The 22280-nt window shown below is 39.1% G+C and overlaps 3 protein-coding genes across 3 annotated transcripts; 1 reads left to right on the forward strand and 2 right to left on the reverse strand.

Moving 5' to 3' along the window:
• Positions 1–3886: 3886 nt before the first annotated feature.
• KRTAP15-1 (keratin associated protein 15-1) lies at positions 3887–4327 on the reverse strand. Its single transcript, XM_019729917.2, has one exon. It carries the CDS (start codon positions 4325–4327, stop codon positions 3887–3889), a length of 441 nt encoding a protein of 146 aa, XP_019585476.2.
• Positions 4328–7077: 2750 nt separating this feature from the next.
• On the forward strand, positions 7078–8068 carry LOC141567950 (keratin-associated protein 13-1-like). Its single transcript, XM_074317144.1, has 2 exons — positions 7078–7214; positions 7304–8068. Exons 1-2 carry the CDS (start codon positions 7078–7080, stop codon positions 7716–7718), a joined length of 552 nt encoding a protein of 183 aa, XP_074173245.1. The 3' UTR covers positions 7719–8068.
• Positions 8069–21005: 12937 nt separating this feature from the next.
• Positions 21006–21801, reverse strand: LOC141571731 (keratin-associated protein 13-1-like). The gene has a single exon (XM_074333808.1). The coding sequence runs from the start codon at positions 21776–21778 to the stop codon at positions 21263–21265; it is 516 nt and encodes a 171-aa protein (XP_074189909.1). The 5' UTR covers positions 21779–21801; the 3' UTR covers positions 21006–21262.
• Positions 21802–22280: the final 479 nt, after the last annotated feature.

Below are 22280 nucleotides of genomic sequence, written 5' to 3' on the forward strand. Positions count from 1 at the left end.
TTTAATAAATAACATATCTAAAGTGCTGTGCTTCTTTGTAAGAAGAATGAATCAATTGCTAACATTTTATGAAATGGTACTCTGAAAGTAATAAATTACATAGAAGATACAATTGCTATCTTGGGGGTTTCTTTCAGGCAAGTTGGCAAGAGTTGGACAATAGGATATAGTCCACAAACCACAAAATACTTTGAATACCTTTCTGGCCAAAAGGATTCCAAATGATAAAACATGGCAAAAAAAAGTGAATTGATAATATTATTGAAATGAAATATTAGTTAAAACAATCAAATCAAAGTTTTTATTTAAAAATCTGCCCCCAAAAGGCATATTAAATTTAGGCAAAAGAATAAATTTATGATATTACTACAAAGAAATTTACCCTGACCTCCCATTTCTTATGTAATATGATCCAAACTTGTTAGCCTGACATCCATGGCCAAATAACCTTCATAGTTCAAGCTCAAGCTCTTTTTCACATGTTGAAGACAAGAAAGAATCCTCATTTTTTCTCAAACATGTGCTTTGAACATTTTTCCTGTCCTATTTCTTTTCCAGTGAGTTTACTGTCCTGTCAAAATGTATTGGCCTCTACGTCCTAACTTGAGCTTTACCTTTTGGGGAAAAATCCTCCAATCTTTATTTCTTTCCTCATGAGATTATATTAGTCTAACTAAAGTTATAGTTAGTTTATAATACTGTTGATAGCTGCGTGTCACTTCCGTTATTACTTAAACTTGCATCCTCCAGGAGCTAGCATAAACCCTGGCATACAGCAGGGACAAATAAATATTTGTTTAAATGAACTCATTTTCTTATATTTGAAATATAAATTACTTTGAGTAGTTGCTTGTTAGCATGAAATATTTGGTAGACATAATTGATGCAGTTCATAGTCAATGAAATTCTCTTATGATGAGTTGAATTGAGATGTTGAGATACTTAAAGACTAAAACCTGTGATATCAGCTTCAAATATTCAACATTAAAAGAAAATGTAGTTCATGGTCAGCTTCATCATTGACACTAGATACTAGAAAAGTTAAAGTCTTTTATTTTGTGGAGTATACAGGAATCAGAAAAATAAAAGAAAAGTCTCAGAATGACCAAAATATATTAAAACAGAGTCTACAAACCAGCAGTTGGTTTCAATTGGATATGATTATTTCAAATATAGTGAGACAAAGAACATAAGTCTTACTAGTACTTCTTGGTCTAGGATTATCATAGATTGGTTTTGATCCCAACAGACAACTTAGACATTCTAGAACTGAGAAGTTTGTTACAAAAATGAAATCATTTTTGTTCTCTAATTGCAGTTAAATAGGCCATTATAATTGGAAACATAATCACAACTATTATAATAATGTGCAATAGTGGAATATGTTTGCCAAGTAAGTAGCTCAACATTTTAGGTTTCTAAAGTATAAATATATTTATTGGCATCATACTTCATAACACCTGATTCATACATGAAGTAATATAATATTGAATTTTTACTGTCCTATCCCTATCCTAAGTGGGGGATATATCCAATGTTCACAGTTAAGAACTATTCCAAACAACTCATTCCCAGGATGCCCATATAAATAAATGGTTCCAAACAAGGAATAATTTTGCCTACGAGGATATTTTGCAATGTCTGGAGACATATTTGTCACAACTGGGGGATTGGAGGTGGTGTTCATGTTGCTAGCATCTGGTGGGAAGGGGCCAGGGATGCTGTAAACATCTTATAATGCACAAGACAGCCCTACCCTAACAAAGAAGTATGCAACCCAAATGACAATATTGCCAAGAGGTATGGAAACTCTGAAGAATGTGAACGCTTGGTTTAAGTGCAGGAAACAAAGCAGAATGATAAAAGACCATGGGGAAAAAAGGGGGGAAGGGGTGACAAAAACAAATGAATAAAGAAAATATGAATGATGTTGACTAGAAAATGAAAGATGACCATCCACTTATTCTCAATTCTTTCTCATATACAGTGGTAGGGTTAGACTTTCACTCAATGAGTTCTGTGTAGGACCTGATATAGCAATTAATTTTTTTCATCAAAGTAAGTAAAATAAAGCACATTGAGTTTAATTCAAGGTAAATTCAATGTTTTCATTTATCATGTCACTATTTATTACTATTTTGATTTATTTAAAATCAGAATAAATGTCATGAACATGGAAGATATGAAAATGTGGCTGCCATATCACCCATTGCAGGGAGCATAATTGACTGACAGCTCCAGCTGCCAGTCTCTGAAATTATCACAGCATTTATGCCAAGGTCATGTGGCCAGTGACTGAGCTGGGAAGGCCCGTGTCTGTGAGACAGGGAATTCCTTTAATGGGTGACTTACCAAAACTTTCTTGGAACTATCCTGAGGAAGATTATTCTAACCCAATCTTCCTTCCTTCCTTCCTTCCCTCTCTCTCTCCTTCATTGAGTTCAGACCTGCATGGTGGTCTGATGGCTCACGCAGAATTCTCCAGCTACTTCCACAGTTTCCCTAACAAATATTTCCCCCAGCAAATCACTTTCATGTCAAATACTACTTGGCAGCTATTTTTCAAAGGACTACAACTAGCACATTAGATCAGCAAGATTTATTTTTTATATGAAGTGATAACTTACTCTTTCTATTGGCAACAATGAGTTTTATGTGATTTGCTCACACTTTTTTTGAAGCCCCTGTTATTTGTGTTCCCATTGAAACTTACGTTTTTATCCCCATTACTGCACTTGCTCCGTGACAGTGAGTTAGAATTGTACGTGTGTGAACTCCATGAAGGCAGGGAATTTATGACTTTGTTTAGCACAATGCCTGCTTTATAAGCAGAACTCAACAAATTTTTTTTCAATGAATGCCTAACTAAAAACAAAATTTTCTGAAGCAATTAGATGAACAAATGCACTTACGACGGAATATAAATTAAGACATAAGATATGCCATGTATTTAAATTCTCCTCTATGGCCGGTCCAGTGGCTCAGGTGGTTGGAGCTCTGTGCTCCTAATACTGAAGGCTGCCAGTTCGATTCCCTCATGGGCCAGTGGGCTCTCAACCACAAGGTTGTCAGTTTGACTCCTCGACTCCCGCAAGAGATGGTGGGCTCTGCCCCCTGCAACTAAGATTGAACACGGCACCTTGAGCTGAACTGCTGCTGAGCTCCCGGATGGCTGAGTTGGTTGGAGTGCATCCTCTCAACCACACGGTTGCCATTCAACTCCCAGATGGTGGGCTGCGCCCCCTGCAACTAACAATGGCAACTGGATCTGGAACTGAACTGCGTCTTTCACAACTACGATTGAAAGGACAACTTGACTTGGAAAAAATCCTGGAAGTACACACTGTTCCTCAATAAAGTCCTGTTCCCCTTCACCAATAAAACCTTTTAAAAAATTAAAAAATAAAAATAAAAATAAATTCTTCTCTAAACTTCCTGTTTTCTAACTGGCAAAATATTAATGAAACGTGAAAGAAACAAAACAAAAATATGTTTTCCTAGTGAAAACAGTTGAAGGTACACTGAATGTGCCATACGAATAAAAAATGGAATGCCATAAATCATTCTAGATAAATGTTTATTTTAGATGCCATATCTATTTGAAATACAGTTACATGAAAGAATCCTAGAGAAAAACATTAGAAGAAAATAACATAAGTGATTCTGAGCATTGGCATAAGAATGATAAAGTAAGGTGGATCTCACATGTCTGATTTAGAAAAGGTCACAGGCCGAGGTGATTTTGTCCACAGCGAATCACATACTTGCAGGAGGACTGCGGTGGTGAGTCCTGGTAACGCAGAGAGTCAGTAATTGCAGATATTGGACAGAATGAATATTAAAGTTTCATAAAGTGCAGACATAACCATGAGATAGTTGAAGATACTCAGTAAGTTGATCCAAAACAGCGAGAGCTAAAGGCTGGTTGGTAACAAGTTGACTGGCAACTCCTGGAAGGAAAGTAAGTTGGGCGGTAGAAGCTGGACCCACAGCCCGGAGATTGGAAGCCAGTGCTTCCATATCCAAAAGGTCCAAGGCCAATATTTCCACATCCCAAAGATCCAGTGTAATTTGTTTGGCAGGGGCTGCAGAAGATGGAATTCTTTGGGCGGAAGCAGGATCTGGCGACAGAACTGGGTGTCTGGCAGCTGGTGGGCTCAAAACAGGTCTCCTGACAGCCACTGTAGAGAGAGGAGCCCAGCTGGCAGGAGCTGGGGGAGCAAACTACATTGCTGGGGTAGGAAGAATTGTAGAAGGAAACTGGGTATTGCAGGCAACCTCCAAGAGAGCGAGAGGAGAAGTTCCCAGAGCTGCAGTTGTAAGACATGTTGATAGGAGTTCTGAGTTCAGCTGAGCTGCAAAGAGGAGTTTGTGATTGTGAGTGTTACCTTCCACACTGGACACTTTTATACCCTAGCAATGGGTGTAGTAGCATGTGCCCATTTTAACACGAATGCTTAATTAGGCTTCAGTCAAAATGAAATGCATTAACCTTCAAAGACCTTTTTTTTATGGATGCAGACTTTTAAAGGAAAGAACTTCATTAGTTTTTCAAAGCAATTGTTCATGAAGCACAAATGTCATTTCTCATTCATCTAGCTTGGGCATATGAATTTAATTGTACCATAATTCTGCCTATGAGACTGATGTTTTATTCATCCTGTCCTTGAATATATCATATCAAATGGGTAACACTGATAATTTTGTTATGTTTAAAGTTCTAAAAATACTTTGTAGTCTGTAGGGGGCATTTATGTTGTTTTATTTTAGGAACTCAATCAAAAAAAGGAAAAGATCCTCAATATCTGTTCCATCTCACAAATCTTGTGGATCTTACAGAAAAAGAACCCACTAACAACCTTTAGTTAGTAGAAATGCTAAATGAGTGTCTGACACACTTGGATATTAGTTTTCTTACAGCACAAGGACCCTAGCCACTCTTGTGTGCATGATTTTTTGATTTGAGAATAAAGGGTGCAGTATTTGCAGGAGTGCTTTGAAAATTACATTGTGAACCTACTTAAGTGAAGGCATCTTTGCTCTGAAATTGACTTGTTTCTTTATAGAAGTCATCAACAAATTGAATCATAAAAAAATTCACCATCCCCATAAATTCTAAGTAAGTTTTTGGTGGTATCAATGCTATTGAGAACAAAATAATAAGCACTATACATAAAAAAAAAAAAAGGCCTTTATTCTTTTAGTGTCCTCTCTCAAGGTGAGAATTTTACCATAGAAGGTAAAGAAAATAAAAAATTTAGAAGTGTCTTCCCAGGTAGACTTCATAGAAAGATCATATTTGAAGAATTCATCCTTACAAATGACCTTTAAACATTGAAATGGGGAGGGTATCAAAACGAATGATAAGGTGAAATAGAGAATGAATACCTTTGGGACTTCTGATATGTGTCAAGTTACATATATTTTCTGCCAACAGGTCTAGTATTACATAAATATTTTTCTAGACTCTCTCATAAAGTCCATCATTGATAACTGTTAATAAGGTAGTGCATGGGTACAGGAAATAGCTTAAAATAAACTGTGGGAATGGGCAAATCTCTCAAGACATTCATCGTCAATAACTGATATGTTGTTCAATGGAAATGAGCCGAGACTCATTCTATGAAGAGCTGAGATTCTTAGGGAAGATTTAGCTAAAAATTTAAAAGGAGCTTGTTTTGTAGGTAACAAGATTTCATCTTGAGGGCACTGGGAATATCCAATCAGGATGTTGTAAATGGTATTCCAATCTGGAGAGGACTGGGGATAATTGCTCAATGCTCTTCCAAATTGTAGACTTTATGAGTCTGAACATTTTAAATGGACAAACTGGTCTTCAATCATGTTTCATGTATTAGGTAACATAGTTTGTCCTCTGTTTATAAAATAAACAATTCTTATTTATTAAGCTTCTCAATTATGAATAGTAAAAAGCATTCTAGTAGATTCCAAATCTTCCCATTTTATTTGTCCATAAAATACTGAACATCAAAACATCTATGTAAATATTTAAGTCACCTAAATTGAATTTGCTTGCTTGCTTCAATGTCATTCTCTCCTATATAAGCTATTTTTGTGGAAGAATATTCTATGAGATCAGACATTAAGTGATATTGAACATTCTTTTCTCCACAAAATGGAGGTTTTTGCACCCAAATATTTTTGTTGAGAAGTGGAAGGGAAATTATTTTCTATAAAATGAACACATCAAACAGCACAGAAGCCAAACAGTCTTTTCAATCTGTCCTATTCCTCGAGGTATCCGTCTTCATTACCTTATTACATAGAGGGGAAGTACTAGTCATTGAACAAGAAAAAATATGACCATCATTTTAAACATCTTGTAATACTTGACAGAAATACGTGAAAACAATTTAATTCAAAGTGATTCCTGTTGCTTTCTGAAGCAAAGAAAGAATCTCCTTAATATGGCTCCTTTGGTCCAATACTTCAAGGCAATTACCTTACCAACTTTCTTTAGAAGAACATTTTCCAGTTTCTGGGGAATTCTTTTAGTGGTAAACACTGCCCCTGATTAGAGATTAAAAAAATACATTGGACATTTTTGCCATATGTTTTGTGCTTATTTTTAATGCTTTTTTTCCAGCATCTTGGATGAATAACCTCTAACATTCCCAAACAGCATAAAATAATTTATAATACTTAACCCATAACACAGTAAACACAAAAGAAAGAAAAGCTAAGATTGACTCTTATTAGTGTGCATACAGTTTTAAGCAGGGGCATGGGAAATAAGGGACTGTCTCAGTTAATATTTCACTAAAGCCATTTAAATTGAGATCCGACTGAAAAAAATCATACATCTTGCATAGTACCATTGCTGCTTCTGATGACATTATTCCTTAAGTAACCGTGCCACTTCCTGTCAATAATCAATGCATGTTTGTGTTTAAAAGAAATGACTATGAATAGATCAGTTAGCAACTTTGCTGTCCAGATGGCAACAATTTTGAGACAGATTGTAAACGGGGTGTCGATTATGTTTAATTTCGCCAGCTTCCCTCAGCCCAGACACTATCTCTGATTGATCTGCTGGGTGACTTTTGGCAGAGGAAGATGACTAACAGCTTTGAAGACTCAACACTATTACCTGACTTCCAAGATGCAAACATTACTGCATTTTCCAGTCGTAAAACCACAGAACTACGTATCTATGACTATGACGACTTTTTCAATTCAATTAAAAGCGGAAGGTAACCTGTTTTTATGTGCTATGGGGATGACACATCCAATGATAAGGATATATAAATACCTCAGTCCAAGAAGTGACATTCAAACTTAGAACATTCTCATTGTTCACATCTCCTGTCAACAAGTCCTACAACTGCTTCTCTGGAAAGTTCTCCATCTCCTTTGGGAGCGACCTGCACTACCCAGACTCCTGCTGTGGCTCTTCCTACCCCAGCAACCTGGTCTACAGCACTGACCGCTGCTCCCCCAGCACCTGCCAGCTGGGCTCCTCTCTCTACAGTGGCTGTCAGGAGACCTGCTGTGAGCCCACCAGCTGCCAGACGTCCTGTGTGGTGTCCAGACCCTGCCAGATACCCTGCTACCACCCGAGGACCTCCTTCACGCTTTGCCGTCCCTGCCTGTCAACTTACTCAAGGTCTCTGGGCTCTGGGTCCAGCAGCAGCTGCTCCCTAGGTTATGGATCCAGGAGCTGCTACTCCCTGGGCTGTGGTTCCAGTGGTTTCTAAGCAGTGAGTTGTGGTTTTAAAGCTTTCTCATACCCAAGTTGTAGATCCATCTTTTCCCATTCAACATCTCTTCTAGAAGCTGCCCACCTGCTTCTTACCAACTGGCCATGCCTCTGGCTTCTACTAATCTTAGGTTTGAGCACAATATCTACTATATAGAGAGAGAAATTTAACACAATACCTACTAGCTCAAGATCCATGATATCTATTGATCTCCTGTCCTATTATTAGCTTACAAATTTGATTTTTACTGTTACCTACTATGGATTAAGAATAATTTGAATTCCAGTAACTGAAAAATGTATTATTGAAGAAAGATGCCAGAACTGCTTCCTTGTAGTAATATAGACATGCAGTATTGAAGCATATTTCTTTCTTAATATCTCTTCTAGTTATCCCCCTCAGTGCATTTGTTTCACATTTAACAAAGTGGATCAATGTTGGAAGTTTAAATAAAAATGTTATATTACCTCCATATATTTGCTTTAATAATATGTGTTTACTCTGTCTTCAAAACTACTTCTAAATATCTGACTGGATATTTACGTATCTTGTATTCATCATGTAAAATTTTTTACTTTAAAAAGTAAAATTGTCCAATGTCCTTTTTACTTTGGAAGAAATTATTTCATATTTTATGTTTATTCCATCCATCTGTTAATACCTTCATATGATAAAAACTAGGAACACATTTTTAAGACTACAAACAAACTAGTAACTGTGGCTTTTTGTTGTGTAGGGAGTTGGAACCTTTAATATTTTCAGATAAAATAATTACATATTGTAAGGAATGTTAAATTGACTATATCACATATTTTTGGAAGGAAATTTACTCTTATAAACTACATCCTAAAATATTTGAGAAAGTGGAGTGAGATCCAGTAAGATGTTAGCTATTAGTGAGTTAGATTTGGTGAGGGTTCCAGTTTCCCCAGCTTTACTACCATATAACAAATCAAAACTTTCGACGAAATACCTAACATGTTCCAACATTATTAGCAAGTAGGCCCAACAATTTTCATATAATCAGACCAATTTACTTTTGTTTTTGTTTGTTTGTTTTTTTAGTTGTTGGTTGATAGCACTTGTTTGGAAAAACAAACAAAAAAACCCCAACAAAACAAAATTTAAAACCAATGCAAATATTCTCTTATTATAGAATTTAACTAAATCTCCAGCAGCTGAAAACCCTTGAATCAGCAGTTATGCCCAAGCCACATATCCATTACGTCAAGAACAAATTACTAAAGGTACAGATGACCTAGATTCGTACCTAATGGGTAACCATGTGTCTTGGTTTACTTTGTCTCAGCGTTCAGTCTCATTTGGTAATTATCTTAGATTTTTCAGTTCATTTATAATAAAGAATAATTGAATTAACAATAGGTTAAGGAACCCTCCACTTTGCTTTTTCCCTGGTTTCATATTTCATTTAGAGAAGTATAAGATGCAGGTACAGGGATCAGAGTTTTCCTTTCACAATGTTAAGTCAGAAAGAAGACAAGCTAAAGCCATACCCGAGCATTCCTTTGCTCATCTTTTCTGAACAAAATACAACTATCACTTTTCTCTCAAAGCGATTATGCAAAGGTATCACCGAAAAACAAATTACACTCAGATACAAGAGGTAGGACAACTCACATGTTCAAATTTGATGGAGGGTCATTTGTTGTTCTAACCTAGCCAGTACTTCAATGGTTCATTCCACAATCTGCAAGATGGAAGCATATACACCAAGATACCAGTAGGTGGAGCCAGAGGGGAAACTTGACAATTGCTGATTAGGTATACAGTAGTGTCGCTTTGCAACGGCCCTGGGAGCTTCCCACTTGTAATGTGAAACCAGCCCTATACACGGAGGGAAGGGAGAGATCTAAGAAAAAAGGGCAGACCACTCTTGATTGGTGGGTGGCAGGTTCAATAAGCAAGGGAATATACTCATGAGGCTTGTCTTGGGAGACTGCAGGAGTAGTAGTTTTCCCGACACACTAGCCAAATCTTAACAGTTATAGAGACTTAACTGGTGTCAGTCCAGTACCCAGTCACATACCCAATCCAGATGATCTCAACACCACATTTCTATCTCAAGGTCTTGTCCTTGGGCAGCTTCTAGCTCTGGGAAGGCAAGCAGAGCACACATTTCAAGCATGAGGTAGGGAGTGGGGAGACTCTAACTGCCGTGGTACAGCTCTTGGGTCAGTTACGTCTTCCTGATGACCTTTACTAACTCTCCACCCCTAGTGACTGGCTCTTACAATCTCACATGTCCCCTCATTCGCAATGTGCCCGCAATGAGAGGTCAGCAAAGGGTTTCATTAGCATAGAGCTGGCTTGTTTGGCAGCTATCTGATGGGACAGCTCGAGATGTCATTGCAGTACTTGGCATGGCATGCAATTTAAGACATATGAATTGTTTATTTCTGGAATTTTCCATTGATATTTTCAGACCATGGTTCACTGCAGGTAACTGAAACCACATAAAGTGAAACTGTAGATAAGAAGGTACTACTTGCTGGGGAAGGTCATCAAGAAGATGTAACCACTGGTTTGACCCGGAAGCTGCACCAGGACAATTGAAGGTTTCCCCTCCCCAATTCTTGGAATGATGAATTTTGCTTACTTTCCCCAACCTAGAAGCTACCCAAGAATACAGACTTGAGATAGAAATGTGCTGAGACTATCTGGACTGTGTATGTGACTAAACCCAGTAAAGGCCTTTATAGATAAACTTTTAAGATTGGGTGTGTGGGTGGGGAAAACTACTCATCGGGAGGTTTTGAAGCACCAGTGGGTGAACCAGCCATGAGACTGAAGGAATGAACTATCTGATGTCATAGCAACAGCATAAGTGCAAGAGAAAACATAGATTCACATAGTATTTCCTAAAATCAGTGACAACATTTTCCACCAAGACCCATAATCAGAACCACTGATTTATTAACTCCTCTGGATTGAGGATTGGGTCACTCAGAGCATTCACTTGTGTCCGCATGTGATTTAATAAAGGTGATGCATTAGCAGACTCGTCAGGTATGAACGCACAGCATTCAATAATGTCCACAGCCATTTTATTCTGGAAGATAACTTTTCTCATCAGAGACATTTTGGTGTTCAGTTAAGGACAGGCTTTGTTGGCTATCATTCAAGGCTTGCTGGGTAAATTTAGTCAGGGCTTCTATATGTGCTATAATGTCCTCCAGACCAATGGAGGGGATAAAGATGGCAGCCAAATGATTGAACCAGTGGGAAACAGAATGTGCTCACCTGGCCTTGAGGAGATGGAAGCTGACAGCTTTAGGAACTCGACCTCATTGTACACACCGTATATATTGGCTGGGGGAGGCAGCACTCTCAGGCATAAGAAGATGAACTGTGGGGGGAGATAGGCCAGATCAGAACTCCCACCTTCTCCCTTCTTTCAATGGTGCATGGTCCATTCCAGATATAGTACATCAACAGGCACTGCTTATAGCAAGACAACTAGTTCCTAGTGGAGATTGAGCAGTTCCCCCTCACCTAGGGGAGCAAAGAAACTCACCCATCCCAGTGGGATGTCCCCCTGCAAATTCTAGTACATAATTTATTTTCCAAGTGTAATGGCATTTACTGCTCTCAGCAGCATAACATGTTGTTGATCCACAGTAAGAATCAGGGCAATGATTGTTTCTGGCAACTTCCATAGCCTTTGCGATATTGGGTATCTCAGTAGGGGTCTCCAATCTAGCATATGGAGCAAGAGACCCTGCTGAAGGATCATTCAAACGTAGTAAAGTCTGGGACAGTACTTCAGTGTACCAGGCCAAGGTGGTTTTACTTGTTAGTAAATTAATCTGCTGCTTTAACATTCCTTTTTTTTTTTTTTTTTGTCAACCCTGCTGCTTGGGGTTATAGAGAATAGATGGAACCTCCATTCAACGTCATGTTTTGTTTTGTTTGTTTGCTTTTGCCAGGTCTTTCACATCATGACCTCTGAAACATGACCTCTATCACTGTGTAGTCGATAAGTATATCTATACATATATGGTACTTAGCTTCTCTAGTCCCCTAGTGGGGGCATCTGGTTTGTGTGGAGACAAAGGAAACTGTGGGCCACTTTCAGTGTCCACACCAATCAGGGCATGTTTACAACCCTCACTTGCAGGGAGAGGGCCAATATAATCAATTTGCTAATCCCTCATTTGTTTGAAACTCCAATGCATGACTACAGCCACCTTCAGCAGTTGCCTTGGATGTTGTTTAGAACACACATGATATGCTGTGATTGCATAAACCAAGTCACCGTATTTCAAGGGCAATACAGCAGCTTTGGCAATAGGCCATCCCACCTTGGCACTGCCATAGCCACCTTTTCTAGGCACTCAATCTGGTGTATCTACCTAAGGATCAGTTGCTAGGACTCATACCAATGCTAGGTCATCTTCTTCTTGATTGTCAGGAGATGCCAGTGCCTTATAAGCTGGGGCAAGGAAGACAGGCCCTCGCACATACACCCAAATGTCCCTCCACACATCCTGACCCCACAAGGTCCCATTCATGAATCATCCAACCCTCAGCTTCCCGTTATCCAAGCAACAGGGTTAATATCTTTAGGACAGACCATCTGTCATGCAGGGTCTCAGCTCCTGCTCCCCACACAAGAACACAGGATATGGTGAGGCCAAAAAGGAACACCAACGAAGCCGTAGATACGGGAGTCATACCACCATACTCTTGCTGGCACTGGGTTGGAGACACAGGAAGCGGGAGCCACACGATCCGCAACCTGCTGCCTGCTTCTCTGCCGACCAACCAACTCCCTCATAGCCATGGCAGTTATATTAGTGGCTAATGGCTAACTGGTTACAGCTGATGGCCAACTAGTCATAGCTGATGGCCATCTACTACCTGAGTCAGCATCTTTCCAAGTGAGGCCGACAGCCTGGAAACTGCTGTCTGGGACTCTGTCCCCACAGACACTGTCAGAGAAAAGGGTTAATGGCCAGGGTGCAGGAGTGAGCCTGAGTTCTGCTCTGAGTTCAGCTCACTGGCTGGCTGCTGTCCATTCCTTCCTTCCTGGGAGGCTCCACCTGGAGGAGTAAGTACTATGTATACTGCAAGGCACTGCTGCTCTATGGGGGTATGTCAGGTTCTGCCCCACTCCAGAGCTGAGACCAAAATCCTGTCCCCTTCTGCTGTCTCTCTGCCACAGTGCCTGACCCATATCTGCCAGAGCCACAGACACATCTAACTTAAATGGTTGCCCTGCTTGGGAGGCTCCCAGAGCTCTAATCTCTATTTTTAACTTTTCAAAGGTGGCTTGCTACTCTGAACCCCCATGCCTTTTATTTACCGGTAGCATAAGGGATGGAGGCACAGGGCCAGGTGAGGAATGAAAGTCCTCCACAGTGCCCCAAACCCTATAAAGGCTTGCATCTGTTTCAATTCCTAGAGGTTGGATAGGCTTGCATCTCATCAAACACAGCTTCTGGGATAACATGCCTCTTACCCGCCCAAAGGACTCCCGATGCCTATGGTGGTGCTGGGCCTTGAATATTCTGTGGGTTCACTGCCCATCCTCTCTCTTGCAGATGTTCCAGCAAAGCCTGCAGAGTGTCCTGCAGCAGAGGCAAGCCTTCACATGTTAACATTATATCATCAATGTAATGGGCCCGTTTTACTCATGTGGGTAGGAAGAAAGGGACAGGTCTCAGGTTACCATCCTGTGACATACTGTGGGGCTGTGCAGGTAACCTTGGGGAAGCACTTGAAAGGTTCATTATTTTCCTTCCCACGTGAAAGTAAATTGATCTTAGTTATCAGAAACCTGTACTTGTCAAGAGTCTGTCTATGAATCTCCTTGAAGATGGAGCACTTAGGCAGGAACACTTTTGCCAAAGCATCAGAATAAAACAGTAACTTGACTCTGGGTGATGAACACACAATGTGATTATAGATGATGTAATACAGCATTGTACACCTGAAACCTATGTAACTTTACTAACCATTGTCACCCCAATAAACTTTAATTTAAAAAAAAACAAAAAACAATAACTGTATGCAAATGACAAAGAGTTAAAAATGGCCACAGTTAAAGATCTGATAAGAGTTCACATATACATGCTCACACACACATACACACACACTCACACACACACACACACACACACACACACACAAGTGCTGACTCTTCTAAGTAATCAATGACTTGATAAAGACAACATGAAGCACAACAAATATTTTCATAAGGCACAGGATCTTTTTTCCCCCAAGGTGGATTATGTTAAAGGTAAAAACAATTTTTATCAATAGCAGACCAATAATCTAAGAAAACTTTGTCCCTTTAACAAAGAGATAAAAAAAAAGTTCTAATTTTGTACCAGTGTCCTTTTGATATTAAAATTCTTGTTTTCTTTTAAATTAAATAAACCATTTCAATCTTAGCTTGACTACACATAAAATTCCTTTCTCAAGATATTTTTCCACATACTTTCTGAAACTTGCATATATTTTTTCAGCTTTTGTCCTGTCTTTTTTGTTTTCAAAAAAAACAAAACAAAAAAACAACCATTTCACTTTAGGATAAAATTACTTTCTCTTTGTTTTTTACCAAAAAAAATTAAAAAAGCCTTTTATATCTTTCTTCATCTAAAAAACACATCCTATTTTCCTTTCCCTCAACAAAATGCATCTCCTTTTTTCATACCTCTCTTACCAAAAACATGTTTTCCATATGAGGTCATTTCCTTTCATCCTAATTATTTTCTAGTAGTTTTGCAAAAACCTTAGCTCTTTTACAAATCAATTTTGGCGAGAGACCTTTTACAGCACTCTTTTAAAGAGGACTCTTTTTTTTTTTTTCCCTTCAGAATCTTTGGGCAATGTTTACATTTCAAAAACATGATTGGATTTTCAACATCAAGGGAGCAAAAAAGAATGCAAATTCTCTCCTACCTAGGTAGTTTGGGGTAATTGCTATTTAAAATTTCCCTTTGTATTAGGGGTCTGACTGCCTGGGGGACTCTGTCCCTTTCATTGTCAATCCGTATAGTATCCTCCTCTTTACTCTCCTCATTTTCCCAGGGACTCTACCTCTTAGCATTCCAATCAGGCTTTGTTGCAAGTGCTGAGGCCTTCGTCTGAGGCAGTTTCAACCCTCCTTGCTTTGCAAAAGGAGCACACTAAGATCTCTAATTTATCATCATGCGTTCTCACCTTGTCTGCCAGCCACAAAGCCAGCAAAGAAGTGGACAGCCACATGCCCTACTCTACTCTCAGCTCTTCTTCCAACTTTCTAACCTGAGTTTCAGCCTCAGGACACTGGGCTGACCTGGCCACAGTAGAGGCCAGCCCACTGCTCCAGCCATTCAGTTATCTTCTTTGCCACTGTGTGCTGTGTTCAGTGTTTCAAACACATTGTGGGGGAGGAAGAAATTTCCCTCTACCCTTCTAGGTTCTTTGTCTGGTTGGATAATCAAATAGACACAAGACAAATTAACAAGAGAAAAATGACCAAATTTAATTACATATATACGTATGGGAACCCCATATACACGAAGAGTCAGAGACCCTACATACATGAGAGGTTTAGAGACAGAAAGGGGAAATGAGGTCTGCATGACATTCTGAGCTAAGGATGAGTTAAGACACCGTGGGGCTTCAGAGGGGAGGAAGGATAAGCAAAGCCAGTGTTCAGTGATTCGAAGTTTGCACTGCCCTATAGATAAGGTCATAAAAAGTTATTTCTGGTGATAATTCTTATGAACAAGACCCCTAATTTAAATAATTTATGGTAGAGGTAAAAGTTTTTCATGAGCCCACTTGAAATAATTTATATGCTAAAGTGACACATCTTGGGGATGCCTATTCTGATCCTCTTCAGCATTAAATCAGTGGTGCTTTCCAGGTGTTCCTACACTCATACAGTGGTCCACAAGCATCTGACATAGGGGCCAGCCCTCCCCACATAGAGATTGATGGCCAGCTCAGGATTTTTTCCTCCAATACCTCTTTCTCAAAGTTCCTTCCTTCAGTCTCATGGCTGGTTCACCCACTGGTGCTTCAAAACCTCCCTATGAGTAGATTTCCCCACCCACACACCCAATCTTAAAAGTTTATCTATAAAGGCCTTTACTGGGTTTAGTCACATACACAGCCCAGATAGTCTCAACACATTTCTATCTCAATTCTGTGTCCTTGGGTAGCTTCTAGCTTGGGGAAAGTAAGCAAAATCCATCATTCCAAGAATTGGGGAGGGGAAACCTTCAATTGTCCTGGTGCAGCTTCCGGATCAAACAAGTGGTTACATCTTCTTGATGACCTTCCCCAGCAAATAGTACCTTCTTATCTACAGTTTCACTTTATGTGGTTTCAGTTACCTGCAGTGAACCATGGTCTGAAAATAGTCAATGGAAAATTCCAGAAATAAACAATTCATATGTCTTAAATTGCATGCCATGCCATGTACTGCAATGACATCTCGAGCTGTCCCACTCCATGCCACCCAGGATATGAATCATCCGTTTTTCTCCACACTGTACACACTTCCCACCCCTTAGTCACTTAGTAGCCCTCTCCATTATTAGATGGACTGTTGTGGTATCATAGGGCTCATATAATAATCTTATTTTACTTACTAATGGTCCCAAATTGCAAGAGTAGTGATGCTGGCAATTTGGATATGCCAAAGAGAAGCCAGAAAGTTCTTCTTTTAAGTGAAAAAATAAAAGTTCTTTATTTAGAAAAGAAAAAAAAAAAGTATGCTGCAATTGCTAAGGTCTGATGAGACAAATAAAGAGTTAACCGGAGTGGGTTTATGAGCTGGCAGACTGGGACAGGCAAAGAGTCAACAGGAGTGAGCTTGTGGGCTAATAGGAACGAGCTAAACATTAACCGCTTGGCTCTGACTCCCCTGGCTAGCACTGCACCTGCAAGCTGACAAGCACATTACATCCATGATAGGTAAGAACAGAACAGTTCCCAATTGCAATGGCAACCCCCTGCAACCCTGCATCTATCATAGATGGGAACAGAACAGTTCCCAGGAGAAGACAATTGGAACGGCAGCCCCACTTGCGAGCTGACAAGCACCCTACATCCTGCTTAGAAAAATATAAAACCCAAACACTCCTTTTCATCTGAGCAGCTGTCTCTGTCAGACTCTACCCTGGCAAATTTTTGCCAGTATCTCTTTTACCCCTCTGTCTCAGCTGCTCTCTCTCTCAGACTGCCCTGGCAAAATTCCTTCTGCCAATTCCAAACAGAACTCTATCTCTTTTTGACTTTCAATAAATATTTTCTTACTCTTGTAGATTCTTTTACATTCTTGTAAATTCTTTTACATTCTTGTAAATTCTTTTACATTCTGCAAATGACCAGGGGTTAATTCTATGCCAAGACGAGGTCTACTATGTTAAGAACAAATCTTCTATCAATGAAATTGTGAAGAGGGAAAAAATTGGTGGTAGTTTTGCTGTTGAACCTCAGATTGCAAAAGTTACAGCCACAGTGCATAGTAAGTGCCTAGTTAATATGGAAAAGGCATTAAATTTGTGGGTGAAAGACATGAACAGAAAAAGTATTCTAATTGATGGCAACATGTTGCACCAGAAGGCATTGACCCTATACAAAGACTTCAGCAAGGGATTTCCTGAAACAAAAGACATCAAGCCATTTACTGTAAGTAAGGGATGGTTATAATAAGAAATTTTCAAAGAGAGAGATCACATTCACATAACTTTTATTATAATATATTGTTATAATTATCCTATTTTATTATTAGCTGTTGTTAGTCTCTTACTGTGCCTAATTTATAAATTAAACTATTTTACAGGTATGTCTGCATGGGAAAAAACATAGTATATATAGGGTTTGGCGCCATCTGTGGTTTCAGGCATGCACTGGATGTCTGAGCCTGTAAACCTCTGTGGGTCAGGGATGACTACTCTACATGAAGTATGGACATAGAATTGAGGCTGCCACACAGCATATAAAAAGAAATCTGAGTGCTTTTTCTACAGTGATTTGGCCATATATCGTATTGTTTAAATCTACAATTATTTATTTTATTGTTTGGGAACATTCCTTTTTAAACTTTGCAAAACATAATTCTTTTCAGGAGCAATGAGGTCAAACTAAAAGTTCATATTTAGTGAAAAGACTGAATGCTGAATATCTATTACTAAGTCAAGTTGATGATGAATATACTCATATAACTTGTACAACAATTTGATGACATTTACTACCCACCATGGCAAACGGTGACATCACTGGCCACATGAAAAACAAGATTTTTCTGAAGAAGCATCAGTTTACACTTCAAAAGGTAGTAGAAATCTTAGGAAAATTGATTTGAAAGATAACTATTTATCATTAGCTGTTGCAGAAGATGTGTTAATATATATCACTCTGATGCATACATTTTCATTTAGGTGAAATAACTATTCTAAACAATCTTCACTCATGTTAAATCCTAAGTTTTACTGTACGTGTAAAAGAAAAGCAATAGTTGATGATGTGCTTTTACATTAGCAGGAGAAAAACTTGTCTAAGGATTAGATTAAGCCAATTTATGTCAGTATCATCAAATGTTTCAAATAGAAAATGAATTACTTCCAATAATGGTTTGATTTCTTCATCTAGTCCAAAAAAAAAATCGAAGTAAAGCCATCAAAACTTCATAATGCTCTATTTGACAATGCTAATGTAAAGTCATTTGAACAATTCAACATAGAAGTTAAAATGATTGGTTGTCTCAGTAATAATAAAAAAACCCCACAAATTTTGTTGAAAAGCAACATCATTGTAAAAAGAATAAAGTAAGATTACTATGGAGAAGAAAAACACTTGTAATTGTTGGAAACACGTGATGCTTAACTGTATCTAAACCAATCGTGATGGTCTGCTCATCAAAGTGGAAACTAGTGTTAAGACTTTAAAAACATTTTTGTGTTTACTCAAGTAAATGATTTTGGCAATGAATGTTTTCCTTACCTTATCAATCACCTCTGCCACCTGTGTTGTATTATTATTATCTTTGTGCTTTTGTGTAGCTGGCTTTTAGGTCATTAGTATGTTATTTTACAAAACAAAGCACTCGCTGGGCATTTTCTTTGGTTTGTTGCTCAGCTAAGGCTATACATTCTTCCATGCTGGTTTCCCAACATTCCTTCCACACGCTGTGTTACTTCTGCATCCCACACTACTACTTTCCTCTATCTTGAGGCCCTCCATCCTCCTGTAATCTGACTCACCCAAATAGGACTGTAGTTTACAGTAGCAGGAGATCCCACAAGAGCTTGGTGATTTCTTTGTTTTAATTTTTAGAGAAAAGCTTCTAGGAGTTAGAGAGTGTGTTGGGGAATTGGGAGGGAAGATACAGAATCTATCAAGTTACACGAGGATTATTTTTATCTCCTTGTTTATTTTATTTTCAAAATTTTAACAAGAAGCTGATCATCTTCAATTTTTTGATTGCTGGTATTGAATTTGTGTGTGGGTGTGTGTGTGAGAGATTATTTTTTTTAAACTATTCTTGTTTATAGTGTTATATATTGAGGAAGGGAACATTATGATGTGACACTAACAATGATAATTAAAATGAATAATAAAAGATTTGTCATAACACTCAGGATTTCTAGCAATGTATTCCTGAGAGGTAATCAGATATTTCTCTTTTCATCTATTATTAGGTATTATAGTTAATGCAGTTGTTTTCAAAAGGAATTAGCTCATCCTTTATAGTGATCGTCTCTTAAACTCAAAATTTATTTTCATTTTTACTCTTTATTATGGATATCACTCATAAATCTGAAGCTTATTCAGAGAAAGCAATTTCTGTAGTACCAGAAGTCTCGGAGCTCTATGGTTAAACAAGGAGTTGCATATTAAACAAAAATAATAATACTTCAGGCAAGAACACCAAAGGTTGATTCAAGAGATCAGATGAAGATTCTACTACATAGATATTTGATTTGTAAACTTTGGCTAGTTCCTAATCCTTTTTGAGTTTTCATTACCTCATGTCTGGGAAGGTCTATAGGATAGAATGTTGGTCTTTCTCACAGGGATGTTTGAGCATTAAGTGAAAGTGGCATATCTGATACCCCTGTGCCTTCCTTTCACCCTCCTGCTCTCACCTATCATCCCCAGGCACAACTATGGCAAGCAGTTTCATGTCAGCTTCCACCCTCTTTGCACAGACAGCATTTACCCTCAAGCATATACACTATTTCTCTAACTTTCTACCTGGGTGTCTGAGCAGTCTCAGCTAGGAAAACAAAAGGAACACACTGAATCCTTTGCAGTATTGAAGTTCCAGGAAGTAAACAAACATTTGAGACAACATTCCACCAACGAGAGACAGAAGCCAATGGATAAATGCTTTCCCCTAGTAATCAGATGTAGTGGAGAATTCCAAGAGTCATTCTATAGGTACTTTAAAAGACCTGAAGGATTGAGTCTCAATTGTCCACTGTGACACTAACTTCAAAGTATGTCCTTGTATGAGATTTTCCTACTTGATTCTTTCAACTTCCACAGTCTCCTATACTTGCTACCTGAAATCTTGTGCCAAATAAACTGTCTGCACCCATGTTCTTGACCTCAGCTCTGCTCTGGGGAGAGGGCGCTCCAAGCTAAGACTAAAGAATATATGTTTAACACTGCTTATGTGTGTTGCTCTTAGCTTGACTCAGGTTGAGCCTTGGAGAAGCGTCAGGTTATCCCACACTCCTTCAAACCAGTTCCTCCCATGTAAGGTCATTGTGAATCTCCTCACACACGTTTATAGATGAGGCTCAGGAGTACCTCACCCGTGGAGGCAGAGACTGTGGCATTTACGTCAACCAACCAAGAGCAAAGCATCTGTCTTTGAAGTTGCATAAGCCTCATCTTGTCTCTTAACTGAAAGATCTATACTCAGATACTAGACTTTTAGGTAAGTTTCCTGTCTATGTAAAACCTCACGTTAGGCGCTACATCATATTCTTGTTGTCTGCATTTCTAGGTGATGTACCAATTTCTTTGATTTCCTTTATCAGCAGAAATGCATCTCTCATTCTCAGGCAAATGTCACTGGCAGTGAGAGGTGTGAAATATGGACCTCTTAGAAATGACTACTTCTAGTGGGGAACATATCCAATGTTGACAGAAATTTGCTCAAATCTATCAAATTGTATTGTGCCCAAATCCAGTTTCGAAGTCATATCGATCTTTACTTAAATCTTCCAAATCCTTGAATACAAAAATTACAGGCAAAAAAGAGAGAAAATGGTAATAATAAGAAGAATGAACAATATTTTGGTTCCAGATTACATAAATTTATTTGATGAAAATTTTCATTTTCAATTGCTCTTCTGTGGAAATCCAATAGCATATATTTTATCAATAGTACAGGCTTAACTTTGAGTTACCAATCAATTTCAGAGTCTGTCAAAAGTTGGTGATGCAAGAAACTAATGATTTAAGAATAAAAGAATAGTGGTAACTGGTGACAATGAAAATGATCGCTGTACTGAGTAGAGACTTTGACCTCAAAACCAATAGAATCTGGGTCCTTTACAACTTGATCAGTAGAAACTGGATCCGCAGGATGGTCTATAACACGATGACTGGCAGCTCCTGGAGGCAAAGTAGCTTGGGCAGTAGAATCCAGACCCATAGCTCCGGGAAGGGAAGCCACAGACTCCATAACTCAGGGGTCTGAAGCCACTGGAACCACAGCTCAGGGAGTAGCGGCTCCTGGATCCATAGCCCAGGGAGCAGCTGCTGCTGGATCCACATCCCAGAGACCCTGTGTAAGTTGGCGGGCAGGGAATGCAGAGCGTGGAGGTCCTTGGGCGGTAGCAGGACGTCTGGCAGGGTCTGGACACCACACAGGACGTCTGGCAGCTGCTGGGCCCACAGTACGTCTCCTGACAGCCACTGTAGAGAGAGGAGCCCAGCTGGCAGGTGCTGGGGGAGCAGCGGTCAGTGCTGTAGACCAGGTTGCTGGGGTAGGAAGAGCCACAGCAGGAGTCTGGGTAGCGCATGTAGCTCCCAAGGGAGCGGGAGGAGAAGTTCCCAGCGCAGCAGTTGTAGGACATGTTGATGGAGATGGGAGTTCAGCTGAGCTACAGGGAGAAGATTCTGAGTTTGAATGTCGCTTCTGGGCTATGGCATTTATATACTCTCAACAATGGGTGTGGTCCACTATGAGATCACGGTTCCTATATTGGATTTGCTCTTTTGCATAAGACTAACTCAGTAATCATCTCTGTAATTGCGGTTACATTTGAATAGTTTTCCACATATTGTATTTATGGGTGCTATAATTTTGTTTTTACAGCCAAAGCCAATGAACTACTCCTATGTGAAAAATGCTATGACTGTTTTATACTAATGCGCATCCCATCACGACCAGGAAAGCATCATGGCCAAGAAAGCTTTTCCTCTGGCTTATGCTACCTGCATGTGCTTCCTATGTAGCCACATCTAGTTTTGCTGGTGGATGCTTTCCTCCTAAGAGTGGGGAGTGAGGTAACATCAATTATGTTCTGGTGCAATGAATCAATTTCCATCAGGATGGGAGTCTTCCTGAAAATGATC

This window comes from Rhinolophus sinicus, linkage group LG01 (assembly GCF_036562045.2).
Source record: "Rhinolophus sinicus isolate RSC01 linkage group LG01, ASM3656204v1, whole genome shotgun sequence".
In the NCBI taxonomy this organism is placed as follows: Eukaryota; Metazoa; Chordata; class Mammalia; order Chiroptera; family Rhinolophidae; genus Rhinolophus; species Rhinolophus sinicus.

Coding starts and splice junctions, on each gene's coding strand:
- KRTAP15-1 (XM_019729917.2), bottom strand. CDS start 4,327: ATGTCTTACAACTGCAGCTCTGGGAACTTCTCCTCTCGCTCTCTTGGA.
- LOC141567950 (XM_074317144.1), top strand. CDS start 7,078: ATGACTAACAGCTTTGAAGACTCAACACTATTACCTGACTTCCAAGAT. Junction 7,215..7,303: donor AATTCAATTAAAAGCGGAAG/GTAACCTGTTTT, acceptor ATTCAAACTTAG/AACATTCTCATTGTTCACAT.
- LOC141571731 (XM_074333808.1), bottom strand. CDS start 21,778: ATGTCCTACAACTGCTGCGCTGGGAACTTCTCCTCCCGCTCCCTTGGG.